The 24274-nt window shown below is 37.5% G+C and overlaps 1 protein-coding gene across 4 annotated transcripts in view; it reads left to right on the top strand.

Moving 5' to 3' along the window:
- The first annotated feature begins 8392 nt into the window (after positions 1 to 8392).
- Positions 8393 to 24274, top strand: part of Wdr89 (WD repeat domain 89) — a 40596-nt gene continuing 24714 nt past the window's right edge. Inside the window, exon 1 of one of the 4 annotated variants that reach the window (XM_048798467.1) lies at positions 8393 to 8999. In XM_048798467.1, coding sequence (XP_048654424.1) covers positions 8785 to 8999 — 215 coding nt within the window. In that variant the 5' untranslated portion in view covers positions 8393 to 8784. Of the gene's footprint in view, positions 9047 to 24274 lie in introns of all 4 variants that reach the window. The other 3 variants (XM_015490023.2, XM_048798468.1, XM_015490014.2) reach the window with 3 other exon arrangements.

The raw sequence follows: 24274 nt of genomic DNA, 5'->3' as shown, positions 1-24274 counted from the left end.
CTAAAGACAGAATGCCAGTCACAAGGAGGCTAAGACTAGCTCATGTTCTGACTGGGCCAAGGTAGGAGTAAGGAGGGGAGTACGTGGGAACCAATCATATGCTCAAATTTATGTAACAGTTCCCTGTTATCAGCAGGGGATTTGTTCCAAGACCCCCAGTGAAACCTTGGAGAGTAGTATATTTTCTTCTATACTTGCATAATGGTGATAAAGTTTAATTTATAAATTAGGCACAGTAAGAGATTAACAATAACTAATAATGAAATAGAACTATAATATTATGCTGTGAAAAAGGTTACATCACGACTTTTGTGCTTTGGAGCCATTGTCAAGTAAAATAAGGGTTATTTGAACATAAGCATTGTGATACTATGATAGTCAATCTGATAGTCAAGAGGATTTACTAAGTGACTAATGGGTCTATAAAACTTATGTTTATTTCTGAAATTTTCCATTTAATATTTTTGGACATGGTTGACTGTGGGTAACTGAAAGGGCAGAAAGTGAAACTAGGAAAAAGGGGGACTATTGTATAGTAACAATTTATTGGTAAGTTCAATGTCAAGGAAGTTGGTGTGAGTGGAAAAGGGGGAATCAGAGAAGGAAGATGGCAAATATAAGGGAGCACAGAGGATGTGCATCATAGTTACCATAGCTAAAGTTACATTATGTACTTTTTTATATAATATTGTACCTTTTTAAGTATTTTTTTAGTTGTTCATGGTCATAATGCCTTTATTTCATTTTTATGGGGCACTGAGGCTCCAACGCAGTGCCTCACATGTGCTAGGCAAATGTTCTACCACTGAGTCACAACCACATTATGTGCTTTTTTTGTTTTTGTTTTTTAATATTTTTTTAGTTGTAGATGGACACAATATCTCTATTTTATTTATTTATTTTTATGTGGTGCTGGGATTGAACCTAGGGCCTTGTGCATGTGAAGCAAGCACTCTACTAACTGAGCTATATCCCCAGCCCCCCACATTATGTACTTTTAAATATAAATTATAAATATTGTTTTTCTGCCTACTAGAAAACAAGCCGCATAAGGTCGGGTTTCTGTTCCTCATTTTTTTACCCTCCCGTCTTCTATTTAAGCCCAAAGTTCTACTTATATATAGGAAATGAGGATGAGGGACTGAGGCTGTATCTCAGTGGTAGAATGTGTGTTTTGTATGCCCCAGGCCCTGGGTTCCATCCTCAGCATTCTGTTTTCCCAAATGAGGACCATAATCATGACCATTTCCTTTCTTAATCACTACATCTAGGGTGAGTAACTTCACCTATTCCAAGATCCAGCAAACCATTAAATTCTTGCTTTTCCTTATCTTAGCTGACCAAATAGGTCATTAAGTAATCTATAAATAAAAGAAGAAGAATTGCCTACTTCTGTCTAGAGCATTCTAGGGGTTGGGAGCAAATACTATAATTTATTCCACTTGGTATACATTTATGATTTTAGTTTTTCTTATTTTTATTCTCTTCTTTTCTCTTTGCTGCTGGAATTGAATATAGGGCCTCACATACGCTGAGCGAACACTCTGACACTGAACTACAATACAACCCCAGCCTCATGATTTTGCTTTTGTGTGTGTATGTGTGTGTTTGTGTGTGTATGTGTAGTACCACAGATTGAACTCAGGGGCACTTGACACTTGAACCACATCCCCCTATTTTGTATTTTACTTAGAGACAGGGTCTCACTGAGTTGCTTAGTGCCTCACTTTTGCTGAGGCTGGCTTTGAACTTGCAATCCTCCTGCCTCAGCCTCTTGAGATGCTGGGATTACAGGCATGCGCCACTGAGCCTGGCTGATTTTGCTTTTTGAAAGAAATAATTTTCTTCTTTTTTTTCACTGCTCATTTTGTTCTAAGTGGTAGTCAAATAAGTTTTTGTAATTTTTTTTTTAATGTGGAAGATTTCTGGAAGAAGTTATTACATGCTATAAGTTTAGGTGAGAAATGCTTATCAAAAGTAATAAATATCGTAGCACAAACCAACAATTATCATGCATCAATTTTTAATATTTAAACCTAAGGGTGGGAAATGTTAATTAATTAAATGAATATATTCATGTTGAGACTGTAATCTACTTAATGTTCTTTTTCTTCTACCAAACCTAGGAATAAGTTTCACTTCATGAGCCTGACAGCAATCATCTGTAATCATTTGTAATCATCTGATTACAAATTTATTCAAGCTGCTGGCTCTCATGGTGAGTATTTATCTCCATCACAACATTTTTTTTTTTTTTTTTGGTACTGGGTATTGACCTAGGGGTGCTTTACCACTGAGCCATTTCTCCAGTCCTTTTATTTTTTTTGAGACAGGGTTTCTCTAAATTGCTTAGGGCCTCGATAAGTCACTGAGGCTGCCCTTGAATTTATGATCCTCTTGTTGCTAGGATTAAAGGCATGTGCCAAAACACATTTTTTTTTTCAGTTTACTGAGGATTGAACCCCAGGCTCTAGGAATGCTAGACAGGATCTCTCCAGCATTTTTAAGATAGTCTCCCTGGGTTTATTAGGCTGACCTTGATTTTTTTTTTTTTAATACTGGGGGTTGAATCCATGGATACTTTACTACTGAGCTACATCTCCAGCCCTTTTTATTTTTTATTTTGAGAGATGATCTTACTAAATTGCTTAGGTTGACCTCAACTTGCATCCTCCTGCTTCAGCCTCAGTTGCTGGGATTACAGGCCTATGCCACTGAGCCCAGCAGGCTGGCCTTGAATTTGCATTCCCCTGCTTTAGCCTCCCAAGGTAGCTGGGATTATAGGCATGCACCACCATGCCCACCTTAAATGTATTTTTAAAAATGAGAGAAAACATGGCATTATTGCAATATGATACTACTATTATTGCTCATATTATTAAGATCCTTGCAATCAAACCTGGGTGTTGTGGTCCAGGACTATAATCCCACCTACGGCGGGGGCGGGGGCTAGGCAGGAGGATCACAAATTCAAGGCCAGCCTTGGAAATGTAGTGAGACCCTATTTCAAAAACAGAAAATAAAAAGGGTCAGGGATGTAGTGGTAGAGTGTCCCTGGGTTCAATCCCAGTAAAACACACACACACACACACACAACCCTAACAATCATGATTAGACCTATCTTTAAAATCTTTAGTGCATTTTAAGATATTGTATTAATCTGGCATGGAATTTTGTTTAATATAATGCTTAGAAAATTAAATCCAACCTCCTAACAAATTCTTCCAAAAAGAGACACACAGTGAATAGAGATACTATTGGTATGTATTTGAGTCTGTGGGCCGATGTTTCCAGGAATCCTACAAAACAAAGTGGAAGGTTTTCCTATTTTTTTAGAGCTCAGTGTGTGTGTGGGGGGGGTGGGGAGTTGGGAATGTGGCTCAATGGTTAAGTACCTCTGGGTTAAATCCTCAGTATTAAAAAAAAAAATTAAGACTAAAAGGTAAGAAAGGAAAGTGTAAATGTGTAGTTGTATTCATTTAGCAATTCAATAGCTCTTTGTTTTTTTCGTTTTTTGTGGTGCTGGGAATTGAAGCTGGGGTGGGGGTGGGGGCAGTTCTACCTGAGATACATACCAAACCCTTTGGATTTTTAAATTTTGAGAGTCTTGCTAAATTCCTGAGGCTGGCCTCAAACTTGCAATCCTTCTGTCCTAGCCTCCTGAATTGCTGCAGTTGTAGGTGTGTACCACCGTGCTAGGCAGTAATTCAATCTCTTTCAGCTCTTCATTTATATACATTTAGAGTCAACCTGGTAGCATACTCCTTTGATTAACTTCACATGAAAGGGTAAATATGCACTTTCACATTTTATGTAATAAAGAAATTTTTTTTCATATAATTACTAAGATCCCAAGCCATTTCTTTTGGTCCTACCATAATTTCTCTGTTTAAAATAAAGCATGGTCCTAATCCTTAATTAAACAGAAGATCCAAACACTAGTTTGTCAAATACTTTTTTTCCTTCTTCTCCTAATTCCATGCATTTGTAGCTATTTTGATACTTGTTCATTCTTTTAACTTCAAAGGGGTAGGAAGAGAATAATGAAGCATGGGACTAAGGGTATAGCTCAGTTGGTAGAGTGCCTGCCTTGGTGAACAATGCTCTGGGTTCAATCCTCAGCACCTCAAAAATAAATAAGAGAGAATAATGAAGCTTAAACATCACTTTTTGGTAGCTGTATGAAAAAGTTTTCTGGAGGTAGGTGGTATTTTTGATTAACATAATCATCATTTTCAGTACCAGCCCTACCTCCTCCCCCACTTTCATCTCTACAAAGCAAAACAGGTTAATAAAGTCCATCTTAAAACTGAAGGAGTTTTAACACCACTACCTCTTGAAAAGAGCAGTTTGTCATAGTGACTGGTATAAAACCAGCCGGCACCTGTCACAAGATGTTCTCACCACCCCCAACCTCTGGTTTCAAGGACAGCCTTGTTGACATTTCCGGAAGCTCCAGAGTTGGTGGCTTGCCAGCAAGTACTCCTTATGTAGCAGAGGCAGTGGTAGAGGCATGTCTGTCTGGGTGTGGGCCTCTATGTATTGGGCAATCTTCAAAGAACTCTGGGATTCAAGATTTGGGCCAAGGAACATGGTGCTTAGGACTAGCCCTTAAAAAGCTAGGGTCTCAAGGATAGTCAGGGGAATAAGGCAGGGAGTTAGAGAGCCAAGGCCAGGTCTGTTCCTTTCAGAGATATTTTATCAGAAAGGGGAAATGAGATAGTTTATATATATTATATGCTTATATTAACCTACTCCCACAAATATAACACGAAATATCAAACATGGTTCTCTGGAATGAATTCTAAATCTCAAATCCTACTCTTTAATGATCTGAAGTTCTTCTATATATATGACTGTAATGATCAGTTTTCAACTTGATGATCAGTACCTATTCAAATACTCTGTGTTTCTGGGAAGGTATTTGTAGATAAGATTAACATTTCATAATCAGTAGATTTTAAGGATATTATCCTTGATAATCTGAGTGAACCTGAATCAATTGAAAGGCCTTCAGAGCAAAACAGCAGAACAGGTTTGCCCAACAAAATTCTTCTTAGACTGTAGGTCATGCCTGAGAATTCCAGCCTGCCTTCCCTGATGGCCTGCTCTACTGTTTCAGACTTGCCTAGCCAGCCCCCAACAACTGTATGAATCAATTCCTTGGGGAAAAAAACAAAACAAAACCTTACAGTATCTCTTCTATGGGTTCCTTTTCTCTGGCTGAGCTAGATATATGATTAAGTGTAAGAATTTGCAAGCAGTATTATGTACAATTTGGGCTTTGCAGCATATTTTATATATATATATATATANTATACATATATATATATATATATATATATATATATATATATATATATATATATTTTAAATATCTTTATATTTATTTATTTATTTCTATTTGGTGCTGAGGATTGAACCCAGGGCCTCAGGTGTGCAAGGCAAACACTCTACCACTGAGCCACGACTCCAGCCCTTATATATTTTAATATAGCAAATACAAATATTTTGTGTACATATGTGTGTATATGGGTATATATAATTTTTGATTTACCATTTTAATGGTAGTTTCTTAAATGATAATTTACCCCCTTCATAATGCAATTTAAAACTATTTCTTAAAACTAGCTCTTTAGTGATTAAAGAATAACCTCTTTCCTTCTTTTTGGTGGGGTGGGGTATGGGATTTACTGGGGATTAAACCCAGGGGCTTTATTACTGAGCTACATCCCCATCCCTTTTTACTTTGAGATAGGGTCTCACTATATTGCTGAGGCTGTCCTCGAATTTATGATCTTCCTGCCTGAGCCTCCCAAATTGTTGGGATTACAAGTGTGAGCTACTGTACCTGGCCTTCATTGATTTTTTGATTGATTTATTTTTGATCACATAAGTCAATAACAAAATTATCACTTATTCCAATACAAATTTATTTTTACATATATATCAAAAAGTTTACACTATTATATCATGTACAAAATTTTTAAAACACAGGGATGAGAAGAAAAATAAGGTTAAAAAGTAAATACAGGGGCTGGGGATGTGGCTCAAATGGTAGCGAGCTCGACCGGCATGCGTGCGGCCCGGGTTCAATCCTCAGCACCACATACAAAGATGTTGTGTCTGCCGAAAAACTAAAAATAATTAAATTCTCTCTCTCTCCCTCTTTTGAAAAAAAAACAGTAAATTCAAAATAGGGGGTTCTAATACTTTTCTCCCTGCATCTCAAGAGTCACCTTGTATTTACTTTGATGCACTCCTTAAGCTACAGTCCAACAGATGATGTACAAAGATGATTGAGAGGTTCATCCCATTAAAAAAAGTAATGGTATCTGTTTGAGTTTCAGTTTTTAAATCACACACTAAAAAAAGTGATTAAAAGTTTTTTCTCTTTAAAATAGAACACTTAAGAAAATAGGCAGTGGTGTACAACTGTAATCTCAGTGACTCAAGAGGTTGAGGCAGGAGGATCCCAAACTCAGACCAGCCTGCACAACTTAACAAAGCTCTAAGCAACATTAGCAAGACCCTGTCTCCCAAAAAAAAAAAAAAAAAAAGGGCTGGGGATGTGATTAGTGGTAAAGCACCCCTAGGTTTAATCTCCAGTACCAATGAATGAAAGAATGAATGAATGAAAGGAATACTTAGGGCCTGGGGTGTAACTCAGGGGTAGAGTATATGTTTAGCATGCGGGAGGGCTCGGTTTAATCCCTAGCACCAAAAAAAAAAAAAAAAAAAAAAAAAGTGAACAGTTATCAAACAAACCAACAATATTACATTTAGGTTTGCACCCAAGAGAAATAGAAACACATACCATGCACATATTAAATTAAAAAAAAAATGAAATGAAATGGAACACTTGGGGATCATCCAAAAGCCCTGCTAAGTGAGAACTTAAAAAAGTTTATACACAACGGGTTGGGGATGTGGCTCAAGCGGTAAGGCGCTCGCCTGGCATGCCCAGGGCGCTGGGTTCAATCCTCAGCACCACAATCAAATAAAATAAAGATGTTGTGTCCACCGAAAAACTAAAAAAATAAATATTAAAAAAATTCTCTCTCTCTCAAAAAGAGCTTCACCTCACCTCTTAAAAAAAAAAAAGTTTATACACAACAGGCCAAAGTGCACACAATTTATTCAATCAGTTGATTTATCACTCAGCTAACCACTGCTAACCACAGTAACAGCCTTGATGCCTTGAACCACAGAAGCCGTGATACAGTTTTTAATGGGTTTTATTCTTAGTCATAGAATATTCAATTTATATCCCAAATGGATCACTGATTTAAAACAGGATGCAAAAGCAAAGAAAAGAACATAAAACAGGAGGTAAAAAAAAATACTATTAAAATGTTGATTAATGAAAGCATTAAAACATAATTTTGCATTTTTGACTCAGGGTAATCTTTACTGTAATGATACATTTCACTTAGTATACTGCACAGAACATTAAAGGAGAACTAAAGTGGTTTTTCATCCAACGTGACACTTCATTTATTGGGAATAAAGAGTTACATCTGTAATGTTCCATTTACATACAACCTGAAACCTCTAATGATTTTGAAGAAAAATACAGGACAAGATTTTTTAAAATAATTTTATTTTTTAAACAAAGATGAAGTAATTCCAACCATCAGTCATAAGAGCCTTTTTTTTATTAGCTTAATCCTATAAAGTGTAACTTTTAAATCTAGAAAAATTGCTTTTTTGGGGGTACCAGGCATTGAACCAAAGGAGTACTTAATCACCAAGCCACATCTCCAGCCCTTTTTATATTTTATCAGAGACAGGGTCTCGTTGAGTTGCTTAGGGCATCGGAAAGTTGCTCAGGCTGGCTTTGAACTCAAGATCCTCCTGCCTCAGGCTCCCCAACCGCTGGGATTACAGGCGTGCACAACCCACCGCACCAGGCTGTTCAAATATTTTCAATGGTCACCCATATGAAAATTAAAGGCGGTTTTGTTGTAATAGCAAAAATTTACAAACAATTTTAATGCACACTAACTATGAACACCTAGCAGAGTGCCTGGCACATCAGTCAGTAAACAAGTTTCTTGAAAACACTAACATTTATCTTTTATGAGCACACGTGACATTTTTCAATTTTATCTTTGCCTTTAACAGTGCTGATATACGAAAGGATAAAAGCACAACGCATCACATCAAAACCACAATAAACGTCAACAGGTATTAAGAACAATGTGGAAAAACTACAGCAACCACCACACTTATTCTTTAGGACCTTAGCGTCCGGGACCACAAATCCCAGAGCACCCTGGGGCTAAGGCGGAGCTACTTACAAATTGATATCTTTTTTTATCCAATGATAACCACAGACTTCCTAAACCACAGTCGCGCCAGTGAGGAATTGAAGGAGTGGATCCTCCGCATTCAAACATGGAATTAGGCTTCCTGCCCTGATTTTTCAGAGCCTGACTCTTCCAAATTATTTCTCACCCTCAGTACAAGACTCCTAGTCACCATAACAGTTCTCTACCCGTGTTTGGATCAGTGGAAGCGCTAGCGTCTAAACGCTGAAAAGAACCCACATATCCCAATATCAACAGAAAGTTTTGGGGCGCTGAGGAAGAGGCGGAACCTGCTTTATTCTTGCCCTTTATTGGACGCAGCTGAAACTTCCATCCCAACCAATGGGGTGGTTGAAACTTCCGTTAACGCAGCGTATGGGCGGTGCTGTGTGACGCTTTACGTAAACTGGGTCTACGCAGGCGCATACGCCTTTCTACCGTCCAATCGGGAGCTAGCTAGAGAGGACAGTTTATGAAGAAGACCTGGCGCCTTCACTCCCCACCTTTTTTCTTCCCGGGGGTTTTGGCCGCCTTTCTCCTACTAACCAATCCTCTGCATTTTCCTTTGCGCTTTTATCCAATCAAAGAGGTGGGGGGGCGGAGTTCCGGATGTCAGCTCTCATCTACTACCGAACTCGCGACTTTTCTCCAGCTCCAGTTTGGGGTTTGCAGTAGAGGTACTTTTTGCACTGCTGAGCGGGACGGTCCTGGGATGGGCAGCTGTCTTTTGGCAGGTGACTAGAGCCCGGGTGGAGTCATGAAAGTCCGAGTCACTGAACCTCTAGGGTGGGGAACTCCGAGGAAATGGGAAATGACGGGGAGGAGGGAGCACGTGTTGGGGCTTCTCACCTGGGGTCAGAGTCCCTGGATCAAACCGGCACGTCCTGCTGCATTGCAGGGCCTTGTGCAGGTCAGGCTGGTGTTGCCGACGCCTACCCCAGCTCCTGTGCTCTGGGTTATTTTCTGGCAAAAGCTAAGCACCGGTTTCCAAGGAAGGGTCACAAGTCCTTTTTTCCTTCACTTTCCCTCTCACGCCTTCTGCATTTGGCATTTTTCCATGTTAGCAGATTTTCACCAGGGAAGAGACCCTGGTGAAAATCTGTAGTATGTGCTATAATAACAGCTACTGTGCTAAGCACTTTGTATGTATTATAACATTGAATCTTCACAGCATTCTAGAGGTAGGCGCTGTTAATAGTTCTCATTTTCACAGAAAGAAATGGTCTTAGACATTAATTTACACGTCCATGTGTTTAGCTTGGTTGAATCAAAGCGCAAAGGAAAATGCAGAGTGTGGCATTCGGTTTTCAGGGATGTAAAATTAAAAGATTGTGTTACTTACAAAATGCTACTTCTGTTTTCTAAACTGAGATTATTTTAAATTACTTTAAAATAAATTGAAATTAAATTGATTATGATAATGGTGGTAAACTGATAAAGTAGAAAGACATCAGAGTGGAGGCAGTTTTGGACCTTTGGTTAAGTCATCCTCTGCTTCTTCAACTGTAGAATTAAAATCAGTAGCAAATTTGTCTATTTCTTACAGTTGTGAGGATCAAATGAGAAATTTATATAAAATGTGTTACATCAACTACACCTGACTGTATCTGCGTTTCAGATTCTTTTCTGATATTTGGACTGTAATTTGAACCCACTGTACAGAGTAGAACAGTGGTAGCACATAGCATAGAAACACACCTCTTAAACCTATCTAGATCACTTGCCTTCTTGTCCAGGGTTCAGGGACAGTTCTGGTGTGTGAACTGAGAAGTGTCTGGATTGTGTTCTTTCCTTAGGCTGTTCTATGTTTAAGACAAAAATAAAGCAGCCCACATAACTGCTTTTCTGAGTTCTTTTCTCTCACCTTGTTCATCACTATTTGAGTTGTATTTTTGTTTTAACCTAAAGTTATGACTACCCTTTCTGCAGCTTATATGTATTACAAATAGAGTTGAAATCACAGGGGAGCTTAAAACACTGAGTTACATCCCCAGGCCTTTTTTATTTTTTATTTTGAGACAGGGTCTTGCTAAGTTGCTTAGGGACTCACTAAGTTGCTGAGTCTGGCTTTGAACTTATCCTTCTGCCTTAGCCTCCCCAGTCGATGGGATTGCAGGCACTGTGCCACCATGCCCATCTCTTTTGTTTTTTCACCATACTTCTTTGAAGGAACTGTATTTGCAGTGATTTCTGTGTATTTTCATTTACTTTATAGCAAAAAACAAGAAAATTTCTCTATTTCTAAACTGGAACGATCCTCATGTTAATTCAGTTTAATATAAGTTGGATCATGTGCACATCACTGCTAAACTATCAAAAAGGTGTATTAATTTTGTATGGCCGCTATAACAAATTATCACAAACTTACTGATAAAACAAATATGTTTCCTTTCAGTTTTGGAGGTCTGAAGCCTGACTGAAATAATTTTCACTGGGCTAAAGTTAAGATATTGCAGGCCGGATTCTTTCTGATGAAGGAAGATCCATTTCCTAGCCTTTTTCAGCTTCTACTGTTTTTTTATATTCCTCGGCTTGTGGCTCCTTTTTCCAAAGCGTATCATTCCATCATCATATCACCCTCTCTTCTGCGGTCCAGTCCCCCTCTGTTTCCCTTTTATGAGAGCACTCATATTTACATGTAGGGCCCATCCAGATAATCAAGGATAATTGCTCCATCTCGAGATGCTTAGTAACATTTGTAAAGCCCTTTTGTTGTCATATAATGAATATTGATAGGTTCTAGGAATTAGGACCTAGGTATCTTGGGGGTCATATTCACTCTACCACAAAGCATATGATGATTTAGTAGTGGGGCTGAGGCTGTAGCTCAGTGGCAGAGCAGTTGCCTAGCATGTGTGAGGCACTGGGGTCAATCCTTAGCACCACATAAAAAAATAAACAAAATAAAAGCATGCTGTCCATCTGATTTAGTAGGGGATATAAGAGAGGAAAAAAATCATGTTAAATGACTAGTGAATTAGACTTTCAGTTTACTATGAAAAGAACTTTCAGAGTTGCTGGAGGTTGGTGCTTCTCCAACTTTTCCATTGAATTATCTCTAACAGCAGAGGTAAATGAACATTCCTATCATATCTGCACTTAAGACCTGAATTCTTTTAGAAGAGTAAATCTTAAACTTATCTTCTATCTTAAAAATTCTGTGATGTATGCATTCAGTTTCTTGATATGCTCATGATTGATGCTGTTTAATTATCTATTACATCATAACATTGCAGTTTGAAGGAGAGAGATTACTGTTTATACTGTTGCTTCCTTCCCAGTTTACTGTAGTCATAGGTTTGTGTCTTGTGATGGGAATTCATGATAAGAAACCATTCAACCATCAAATCAATCCTCTGAGTCCCATTGCACCTATCCCAGAATGTTTAGTAGGCTTTATAGAGAACTGGACCAATAGGATCCCCTACAGCCTCCCATCAAGAAGACAGTAGCTCTGATGACTTCAGGTTTTTTTCTTAGAAGAAAGTCCTTGCTTTCTCATCTGTGGCTAGAATTCATAATTTTCAGGAGACAGGATCTGATTGAGTTGGTGTTTTAGTCAGCTTTTTTGCTTTGTGACTAAAGGATTTGATCGGAACAAATATAGAGGAGGAAAAGTTTATTTGAGGGCTCATGGTATCAGAGGTCTGAGTCCATAGAAGGCCGGCTCCATTTTGGGGGGCTTGAGATGAGGCCAAACATCATGACTGAGTGTGTGGCAGAGAGAAGCAGCTCACATCATGATCAAGAAGCAGAGAGAGAGACTCCACTTGCCAGATACAAATATATACACCAAAGCCATGCCCCAATTCCCACCTCCTCCAGCCATACCCTACCACTTCAGTTAACCCCATCAGGGATTAACTCACTGATTAGGTAAAGCTATCACCCAATCATGTCTCCTCCAAATCTTCTTCCATTGTCTCACATGTGAGCTTTTGGGGGACACCTCACATCCAAACCATAGAATGATGTACCATTTAGTCCTGCCACAATGACCCTGGAACCCAAGAAAAATCTGGGTTTGTTCCCTATGATACTGGTATAGATACATTAGGATAACAGAATGTATGAAAATCAGCTTCAGTTTGGCATTCAACATAGAATAACTATTCAGTGACAATCTCTGCTTCTTGCAGGGAGTAGGAAGGGCAAAGAGCAAGAAACGCAAGTTGTGAAGTTTCAGACCAGGGAGGAAATGACCCATATTGTTTTCTCTTACATCCTGTTAGCTAAGAAGTTTATCACATATCTATACCTAACTGATGTAATTTTGTCTCTAGCTAGTGATCTGCTGATGTGCTAGCAGTCTGTGCTATCTATATTGGTGATACATTTAGCCAGCTATTTCACAGTCCTTAGTTTCCAGTCCTTTAAACTTTTCTTTAAAACTTCCCATTGTCATCTAAATGTTTCTTATTGGGCAAAGTCCCTTTTAAGCTGTCTCCAGACCTGTGATGCTGACATATCCACAGCAAAAAACCTTTCATTTTATTTATTTATTTATTTTCTGTATCAGCAGTTTACAGGGGACCAGGTCAAAACTATGTTTGTACATAGTTGAAAACAAGGGAAAAAATTCTATAATAGTCCATATAAACTTTTTCCAAAGAAATCTTTCCAACTTCTTTACTCTGGTACTTACAGTCTTCAGTGTAGGTGTCAGGTAAATTATGGAACTAGTGTTGGTCCATCTCCAATTTAAGTGGTCTACCACTCAACTTCAGGATATGAAGATATATATAGTATACAATTTATAGGCCACAAAATTTTAAATTTTGGGGGGGAGGGTACTGGGAATTGAACCCAGGGGTATTTGACCACTGAGCCACATCCCTGGCCCTTTTTATATTTTATTTAGAGATAGGGTCTCCCTAAGTTACTTAGGGCCTCGCTAAATTGCCGAGACTTTGAATTCACAATCCAGCCTCAGCCTCTGGAGTCTTGGGATTATAGGCATGCAACAGTACACCCAGTGAAGATTTTAATGTTTATACACTTCATTTTTGTGAAGAGTTTTCTTAATTATCTAATTATATAATTTTAAAAATAATTCTCCCCAGTAATCTATACCTAAACTATTTCACTTATTTGTTAGCTCACATTGGGTTCACTAGCCCTGTTTTTTTTCCCCCCCAATTAGCCCTGTTTCTTGATCTAGTAAGTGGCCTTCAAGTGAATAAGATCCAAAACTTTTTGAGGGCCAACAGATGCCACAATGGACAGTTTGATATCATGAGTTTGTTTCAGAATCACTAAAAACTGTAAAATTACCTTTAGGCTATGTATATAAGGTGTATAGGAAGCATAAGTGAATTTTGTGTTCAGACTTGGGTCCTATTCTAAGATATCTCATTATGAATATGGAAATATTCCAAAATTCAAAACACTTCTGGTACCAAGCATTTCAGATAAGGGATACCCAACCCATACTGTTGCACGGCCATATTATTTCATATTTAAGCATTTAAAATTAGATTCTCTTAGTTTTAAATGCAGATTTTTCTTGGGTTCCAGGTTCATTTTGGCAGGACAAAATGGTACATCATTCTAGCTAAAGATTGTACGGCACATGATAATTAGTAAAACTCTATTAACATTTTAAAGATCATAAAACTCCATTTTGTGTTCTGTATTATTTTCCAAATTTTCTTGGCCAAGCATTAATTGTTGCGAAACAACTTGAACAAGTATAAAGCATAAAATTGTTGGCAGCATGGTGTGCAGAGAAGTGCTTTGAGTCAGAATATATATATCTAGATCATGCAAAATGTTTAACTTTTCTAAGTTTTGTGTATTCACTTATAAAATAAGAATAGTTTTTACAAGTACTTGTCCTACTTGCGAAGTTGTAGAATCAGACAGGATGATAAATACTGTCATCCTTTGCAAAATGGTAAAATTATTTTATAAACAAAATGTAAGGTTATATTCAAATTTAGTGTTCTGTTTTTAATTCTACTAGTATATGTGATTTCTTTTTTCTTTTTTTTTTAAGCTCTTTGACAGTTTTCCTCTTCATATGTTGAATGGATCAAAAAAAATGTAAAACATTTTGTCTCTCTGAGGTTTTAAGTTGATATTACCATGCCTCAAAATTTAATTTTGCTTTGGTAATACTACAAAGTCATAGGAAAATTAGAAGAGCCCTCTTCTAAAGCTTAGTGTTCCATCTTAACCGAAAACATTTTCCTGATAATTTAGATCAGTCTGTCATATCTAAGTATTTCTTTTACGTGTTCCTTGGTGTTAGTAGGTATCTTTTTTTTTTTTTTTTTTTTAATTTGGCAGCAGGGATTGAACCCAGGCTCTTAACCACTGTGCCAAATCTCCAACCCTTTTTTGTTTTTGAGGTAGGGTCTTCCTAAATTGCTCAGGGTGGCTTTGAATTTTCGATCCTTCTGCTTCAGCCTCCTGAGCTGCTAGGATTGCAGGCATGTGCCACCTCGCCCAACAGTAGTAACAATAAGTACCTTGTAGGATGTCATCAGAATTAAACTAGTGTTGGGTGCTGGGGATATCTCTCAGTTGGTAGAGTGCTTGCCTCACATGCACAAGGCCCTGGGTTCAATCCCCAGACCTCAAAAAAAAAAAAAAATAATAATAATAATTACACTAGTGATTATTGGAAGGACTTAAAACAGTGCCTGACAAATATTGTTAAATAAATTATGTTCCTTCCCCACTGGTTTTATTCAGTACCATTAATCAACAAGTGTTAATGTGATATAAGAAAACAAGCTACACAAGATGGCTATTTTTAATTTATTATGTATCACAACTGATACTATTTTAAATGTTTTTTTTTTTTTAAGCCTATAAGTATTTAGAAACTTGCATGTGTGCTACAGGTAACCACAATTTGCACTGGATTTCACGTCATTGATATTTTCATTTCTTAAAAATAATTTTTTTTTCATTTAATATCAAGGCTTTTCACATGTATGTATCTAAAATATTTTAGGGCTGGGGAGGTGGCTCAAGCGGTAGCACGCTCGCCTAGCATGCGTGTGACCCAGGTTCAATCCTCAGCACCACATACAAACAAAGATGTTGTGTCCGCTGAAAAAACTAAAAAATAAATATTAAAAAATTCTCTCTCTTTAAAAAAATAAAAAATAAATAAATAAAATAAAATAAAATATCTTAACAGTATGATTGTTCAAATTATTATTAATTTCCTTAGGGTAAATAATAATTCTAATAATACTTTACATTTGAGTGAACATTTAAAAATGTTTTATATGGGCTGGGGCTACAGCTCAGTGGCAGAGTGTTTACCTAGCATGTGTGAGGCACTGGGTTCCATCCTTAGCACCATATTAAAAAATAAATAAATAAATAAATAAAGCATGCTGCCCATCTACAATTACAAAAAAAAAAAATTAATGAAAAAAAGTTAAAATGCTGTGTAATAGGTCCTTTGTATCATTTGAGTGGCAGTATAGGTAAGTGTTTAAGAGTGTGGGCTCCTACAACCAGATTTGAGTTCCAATTCTTGCTTTGCATTTGTGAACTGAGTGACCTTAGGGAAATCACCAACCCTTTCTAAGCCTTTTGGTCCTAATTATAAAATGGAAGGAGTGTACCTAATTTATACAGCTGTCTGGAAGGCTGAAGTATACTGTATAATAAAGTTATTTAGAGAAATGTCTTGCATATAGCAGGAATTCATTAATGTTAGTTAATATTGTATCATCAGTGCACACAAAATAAACAGTCATTAGAACAAATGGCAAGGTGGTGCTCGGGTGCCTATAATCCCAGTGACTTGGGAGGCTGAGGCAGGAGGATACCATGTTTGAGGCCAGCCTCAGCAACTTGGCAAGACCCTCTTTCAAAAAATAAAAAGGACTGAGGTTTTAGCCTTCAAATCCCAGCACACGCACTGCACACACATGCACCAAGAAAAAACGTGGTATGTGAAAAAAAACAAGGTTTAGGTAGGATCTGAGATTCACTGAAGTTCAACCCTCCTGTCAAAAAAGTAAGTCCATCCTGTCGAATGTCTCCTGCAGGTGTTTTCCTATAAAAATGCTGCCTCTTTTCCCACAGCATCACCTCTTCAGCTCATGCTGAATGCCAGGAATGCTGCCTTCATTTCCCATTTTGTTTTCCAACTCCTGTGTGCTGTCACTGTATTTTTATGGAGATTCTCATTCTGTCAGAGCCCTTCTCTTTCTTTCTTGATCCTTCATCAGGTTTGCATTATGGAGACCTAAAGGTGTTAGTATGTGGAACAGCAGTGTATTTTCAGAAAACAAGAAATAGGCATTAAAGCTAAATTTCTCACATTGTTTAGTTGATTTCCAACCCCTCCCTGCCCGTGTACTCTCACTAATTTTCATTTAATGTAATACTGAGTTGTTATTTTATTCCCCCTAAACATATTCCCTATTTTTCCCTGAGATTATAAAATCAAATTAATGTTTTTCTTAGGAGCTATGCATTTTGAGAGTCAGATCCCCTGAGGCATTTCTGATAAGAGGAATATAATTTATGAATCATTGGGTTATTTTTTAAAGTCTTGAATGATTAATTATATGGATTTTTTGTATCAAAACATGTTTATGTCATATAATATTTATTACATACTGGAAATTTGAGATAGTTTGATTCTATAAGGTATTCTGTGAGATCAAAGTAGCATTTTGAATATATTATTTACTTTTGAGTTTCTAGAACTAGCTAGATTCTACATTTAAACTGTCAAATGTTTGTTGAATACTTTCTGTTCATCAGTTACTGTAGAAGACTGGAAGGTAATGTTTCCAAATTTTAACCCTTTTTTAGCTTCCTGACACTTTGGGGTGACAATTTGGGGCAAATTCACCTTCTCAAAGTTATGGTTATGGATGTTCTATCCATATTGTTACTATTCAATTTACTTCTTATGTAAGAACTTTACTTTCTTAAACAAGGTGGGGAAGATAACTGCCTCAGAGGCTTAGGAGTTGTTTTTGTGAGCCTTTCCTGTTTAAACTGCCATTGTTTCACATATGTATGTAATTCTTATCTTTGCCTCCTTGTTTTCCTCTATTGAATATATTTTGTGTGGGTTAGTATGCATACTCCTCTTACAGGAAGTAGGATTTCTTAGACTGGCAGTAGAATTGGTATTAAAGAATTGGAGAACATGTTACTAGTCCTCAAGTTTTATACTCTATAAAAGGGGAAAACAAAAATAAATATGTAAAACAGAGATATTAATACTCTAGTATATTTAGCATGTTATTATTGCTGTATAAACAATATTTTGGCATTCAGAGGAAGTAAAAACTCATTGTATGCTGGATTAATAAAGGTATAGTAGAATTTGAAGTAGCTCTTGAGTATGGGTAGGATGTAGGATTCTTGGAGAGACTAGCAATCCTTTTTGTAGTTTATTGTGGGGGAAAAATTTTTACTGACCAATGGAATACATTTTACACAATAAATATTGAAGATTGTACAAAATACAGAAATTCACAAGTTCAATTTTTCCTTCAATGTCTGCAGCCATACAGAAACAAGAAAAGCATGTTATACTTTAAAAATACTAAGCATTAAACCGGGCGTGGTGATGTACGCCTGTAATCCCAACTGCTCTGGAGGCTGAGACAGGAGGATTCTGAGTTCAAAGCCAGCCTCAGCAATGGAGGTGGGATACTAAGCAATGGAGGTGAGGCACTCAGTGAGACCCTATCTCTAAATAAAATAGATGTGGGGATGTGGCTCAGTGGCCGAGTGCCCCTGGGTTTAATCCCTGGTACTTTACCCCCTCCCCCCATAAAATATCAAGCAGTGTTTGTGAAATCATACATTTGCTTGTTTTCCCCCAGGTAATGTCATCCTGAATTTTTTTTTTTTTATGACGTGAAATTTTATGGTTGAAATTTCTCCTAGGGGATGCAAGAATTCTTCTGTTCTTACCATCTTTGTCCAGGAGCCATTTAGGTGTTAAATAGTGTTTCCTGTCCTCTTTGTCAGGAATGAGGTAGGTCACTGCACTTGCAGATGAGAGATAATGAGAAACAAAGAGGATCTTGTAAAGGCAGCTTGAGGAGATAGATATGAAGGGTGGATTTCAAGGTAGGATTCATTGGCTAGTTGACTCTTGCTTCCCTTTAATGAAAAATGATTCTGATTCTGAACCTACCTGACCAGCTAACAGAGAGAGATTTTAGGGACGCAAGTTAATCTTTTTAGAAGTTTTGGCAGCATGTTCAGGTGAAGAGTTCTAGGCAGAAACAAATTGGAATTTGGGGGAGAATAGAGTTGAGGTAAAAGTTTAGTTCATATGGAGCCAATAATTTACATTGTTCAGGGAAGAGAGGAACTTCTGAGAAACAGTTCAATTTCAGTTATCATGATTAACAGCAGAACTTTAATTATTAATATGTTAAAATATCCTTATGTTTGGAGTTACATTTTGATTTTTTTCAGTTCTCTTATTTTTGAACCTGCTGCTAGATGGCAGTAGTAATCAATGCCAGGGGCAAGGAACACAAGTATTGAAATAGTTTCATAGCAGAAGTCTTATTTGTAAGTAAAGTTGCAGTTAACAGTACATTATTTGCAGTCTTTTTCATCCATCACGCTTTTCTGTAAAAGTGTGAAATTTTTTTCTCTTAATATCCGGCTTTTACAGAATTATGCCTTTTGTTAGTTGTTTCTCTGAAGTCAGGATCTTCTACTGTGTTTAGAGGAAAGGAAATGAGTTTAGAACTTCCTAGATTCTGATCTTCCCATGACACAGCACAAGTGTTTAATACTCTGTAGCACAAGTATTGGACAAGCTATAAATATTGGTGTTCAAGGCTTTTACCACTTTTTAAATTTTTGTTTCAACATATTCCTTTTGAATATACTCTGAATTTGGAGTTTATTTTTTTAGTTTCAGTAAATATTTTTTTATTTATATATGACAGCAGAATGTACTACAATTCTTATTACACAATTTTTCATATCTTTGGTTGTATACAAAGTATATTCACACTAATTCATGCCTTCATACGTGTACTTTGGATAGTAATGTCCATCACATTCCACCATCATTTCTAACCCCATGCCTCCTCCCTCTCCCTTTAACCCCTCTGCACTATCTAGAGTTCTTCAATTCTTCCCTTGCTCCTCCCTCTCCCTATTCTACTATGAATTAGCCTCCTTACATCAGAGAAAGCTTTTGGCATTTGGTTTGGGGGGATTGGCTAACTTCACTTAGCATTGTCTTCTCTAACTTCATTCATTTACCTGCAAATACCATGATTTTATTCTCTTTTATTGCTGAATAATATTCCATTGTGTATATATGCCACCTTTTTTAATCCATTCATCTATTGAAGGGCATCTAGGTTGGTTCCACAGTTTCCAATCAATAAATGGGCCAAGGACTTGAACAGACACTTCTCAGAAGATGATATTCAATCAACAAATATATGAAAGAATGTTCATTATTGCTAGCAATTAGAGAAATGCAAATCAAAACTACTCTAAGATTTCATTTCACTCCAGTCAGAGTGGCAGCTATTATGAACACAAATAACAGTAAGTGTTGGCGAGGATGTGGGGAACTGGTGGGACTGCAAATTTATGCATCCAATTAGGAAAGCAGTGTGGAGATTTCTTGGAAAATTGGGAATGGAAACACCATTTGACCCAGCTATCCTCTCCTCTGTCTATACACAAAGAACTTAAAAACAGCATACTCAGGGACACAGCCACATCAGTGTTTATAGCAGCACAATTCAAATAGCTAAACTGTGGAACCAACCTACATGCCCTTCAATAGATGAATTTGGAGTTATTAAGTAGCGATTTTTACCTCAAAATGTAAAGAAAAGCATCTCTACCTTTCCATTTAAAAAATGTTGCCTGGCCAGCGGTGGAGCATGCCTGGGATCCCAGCAGCTCAAGAAATTGAAACAGGAGAATTGTGAGTTCAAAGCCAGCCTCAGCAAAAGCAAGGTGCTAAGCAACTCTGTGAGACCCTGTCTCTAAATAAAATACAAAATAAGGGCTAGAGTTGTGGCTCAGTGGTTGAGTGCCCCTGGGTTCAATCCCTGCTACCCCCCCCAAAAAAAGTTTTGCCTGAGCTGGGGGTATGTAGCTCAATGGTACAGTGCCTGCTTAGCATGTGCAAAGCCCTAGGCTTAATCCCCACCACCTCTCCCGCCCCCCAAAAAATAAATTCAAAAAAATTTTCTTTATTGTATAAAAGATGCTAACATGTTTATAAGCTATCCAGTGTCAGGAAATTCTGGCTTAATTTTATTGGCTTCATCTCATTCTGTCTTTATCTTATTTCAGTCTCTGGTTAACAGTGGAAATTTTTTCAAAGTTTATTTATTTATTCTAATTAGGCATATATGGCAGCAGAATGCATTTTGATTCATTGTACACAATTGCAGCACAATGTTTCATTTCTCTGGTTGTACAGGATATAGCATAGCACCATATGTGCAGTCATACATGTACCTAGGGTAATGATATTCATCTCATTACACCATCTTTCCTGCCCCCATGCCCCTGTGCCCCCTCCTGCTCGTCTCCCTCTTTGCCCAAAGTTCCTCTATTCTTCCCATGCACCCCATTATGGATCAGTATCCTAACAGTGGAAACAGTGGAAATTTTAAAAATCCTTAATGTAAATACATTAAAAGTGTCTTTGTGCTAGGTGACTTAGGGTAGCATTTTTGGAGGCACATTTACACTGAATATACTTTAGACGTATCTAATTATGTATACACGCATGTGTTTGTGTAGAAATCAAAGTTCATTATATGAATCTTAACATAGTTTTCTTTTTTTTTTCCATTCACCAGACCATAGATATTAATGTTATTTCCAGGCATTTGGCTGTTAATTGTGATGAATGGTTGTATACAGGTCTTTGGGTAGACATGTTTTTATTTCTCTTGAGTAAGTACCTAAAAGTGGGATTGCTGAGTAAGTGTATATTTAACTTAAACTGGTTTCCAAAGTGGCTATACCATTGTACCATCAATGTAGTAAAGTTCCTGAAGATTTGCATTCTCACCAGCATTTGGTTTCGTCAATCCTTTTTAATTGTAGTCAGTTTAGTAAATGTGTCTTAGTGTTTTATTGTGGTTTAAATTTGCATATCCCTGATGACTAATAATGCTGAGCCTATTTTCATGTGCTTATTTGTCATTCATATACTTTAGTGAAGTATCTCTTCAAAATGTTTTATCATTTAAATATTATTTACTTAGTTGTACTGGGGATTGAAACTAGTGCCTTGCACGTGCTCTGTAAGCACTCTACCATTCAGCTAATCCCCAGTCTCCTTTCCTTTTTTGAGACAGGGTCTTGCTAAGTTGTCCAGGCTGGCCTCAAACTCTTGGTCCTCCTGACTCAGCCTCCCACATAGCTGTGATTATAGGCATAGCCACCAGGCCCATCTTGCATACATTTTTCTTTTTCCCTGAAAGTTCTGATTCTTTCTTCACCTGGTTTGAGTCTACTGATAAGCCCTTTTATTTATTTGTTTCTTTATTGGGGTACCACGATTGAATTCAGGGGCACTCAACCCCAGCCCTATTTTTGTATTTTATTTATAGAGACAGGGTCTCACTGAGTTGCTTAGTGCCTCACTGTTGCTGAGGCTGGCTTTGAACTCACGATTCTCCTGTTTCAGCCTTCCTAGCCGCTGGGATTACAGGCGTGCACTACTGTGCCAGATTGAACAATATCTTTATTTTATTTATTTATTTTTTATGTGGTGCTGAGGATCGAACCCATGTGAGGCAAGCACTCAACCACTGAGCTACAACCCCAACCCCAACAAGTTAAACTTCCTCTTTTTAATATTTAATGAAGTGGAATCACACATCATGTGATCTTTCATATCAGGCTTTTTTTAACATAGTGTAATGTTTTCAAGATTCATCCATGATGTAGCATGTATCATACTTCATTCCTTCTGGGTCTAAATAATATTCCATTGTATGGCTGCATATACATCTTGTTTATCCATTTGTTGGTTGATGGTTATTTGAGTTGTTTCACTTTATGGCTATTATGAATAAAGCTACTATGAATATTCATAGATGAAAAGGTATTAAACTTTCTGAGAAACTGCCAGACTTTTTCAGAAAGGCTGATATATTTTAAATTCCCACCAGCACTGTAGAAGGGTTCCAATTTCATATACTTTTTTTTAAAGTTTTCTTTTATTCTTCCCTCTCACTCCCCAAGAACTGGGTATTGAACCCAGGGCTTTGTACATGCTAGGCAACTGCCCTACCACTGAGCTACATCCCCAGCCCTTTTCATTTTTTGAGAAAAGGGCCTCATTCCATTGCCAAAGCTGCCTTGAGCTTACAGTCTTCCTGCCTCAGTCTCCCAAATAGCTGGACTTATAGGTGTGTGCTACCATGCCCAGAAAATTTTATTTTCTTTTATTGACAGATATTGTGGTTTAGTCCCCCCGCCAAAACTCCTGTGTTAATGCAGGAAGTGAAATAATTGGGATTATGAGGGCTATAATCTAATCAGTTGATTAATCCATTTGATTTATCCTTATTTCACAAATAATACAATTTCCTTCTTTTTAAAGGCTGAATAGCATCCCCTCTATTCATTAATGATTAGGTGGATTACATGTCTTGGCTATTGTGAATAGTATTGCAATGAACATGGGCAATGAACAATATAGATAACTCTTCAACATAACTAATTTTAGTCCCAGCTGCTTGGAAGGCTGAGGCAGAAGGACCCCTTAAAGCCCATGAATTTGAGAATAGCCTGGACAACACAGCAGGACCTCATCTCAAAACTTTTTTGAAGAACAAGACTGGGGTTGTGGCTCAGTGGTAGAGTGATTGCCTAGCATGCGTGAGGCACTGGGTTCAATCCCCAGCACCACATAAAATAATAATAATAAATAAAATAAAGGTATTGTGAAAAAAAAATTTTTAGTTAAAAAAAGAATATTGGTTTCAAATTCTTAGGATATATGCTTAATAGTACGATTATTGGATCATATAATAGTTTTATGTATAATTTTTTTGAAAACTTCTATACGATTTTCTATAATGTCTTTCCTATAGTTTGTTCACATTTTTGTCGACACTTAATATTTTCTATCTATCAGTTTTTCATGGGACTTTATTTTTTTGTTTTTGGTGCCAGGGATTTGAATCTGGGCACTGTTGCACACTCAGCATGCATTCAACGTCTCAGCTGCACCACCAGCCCCTGGGTTTGTACAAAATAGTCAATTCATAATTATTTTAAAGTCCATCATCAAGTTGATCTCGATGTCTGTTATATTCTTCGCTTCATTTCTTGACAATTTGGGAGGTTTTTGGTTTGGGGTTGTTTTGTTTTGTTTGTTTTTTCTTTAAAACTGAATTCTGGACATCAGAATCATTGCTCTTTTCTCAGTAAGATACTTCTCAAGTAAGAGTCCTTCTCAAGGCTAGGAGCCCTTCTCCATGATGGTTTGTTTGTTTTGTATTCTTTTTTTACATAGAAATATAATTATTAATTACATAGAAATGTAATTATTCCCACATACTTGGCTGGCTAAAAAAATTCTCAGAAATAATTTCCATCCAGGCAGGTGCGGTAGCACACGCTTGCAATCCCAAGGGCTCCAGAGGCCGAGGCAGGAGGATTGTAAGTTCAAAGCAGCCTCAGCAAGCGCGAGCGCTAAGCAACTCAGTGAAACCCTATCTCTAAATAAAATACAAAATGCCACAGTCTGGCTGGGCACAAATGCCGCAGTCTGGCCGGGCACACAATCACGAGCCACCACACAGCTTGTAGATTCAAACAGCAACTCTTTATTCCCGAACTCACACCAGCCGTCTACAATCACGTTCTGGGGAAATCCACATTCTCTGCCCAAATCCACCTCCACTGGGCTTCTATCTCCCCAAAAATACTGTCTGAATCCCGTGAGAACTCAAGGGGAACTCGGGCAGCAGGATACGCCCTATTCCCAGCAGGAATAA

This window comes from Marmota marmota, unplaced genomic scaffold (genome assembly GCF_001458135.2).
Source record: "Marmota marmota marmota unplaced genomic scaffold, marMar, whole genome shotgun sequence".
NCBI lineage: Eukaryota > Metazoa > Chordata > Mammalia > Rodentia > Sciuridae > Marmota > Marmota marmota.
Note: the sequence above shows the minus strand (reverse complement) of the source record. Positions and strands in the feature narration are given on the sequence as shown.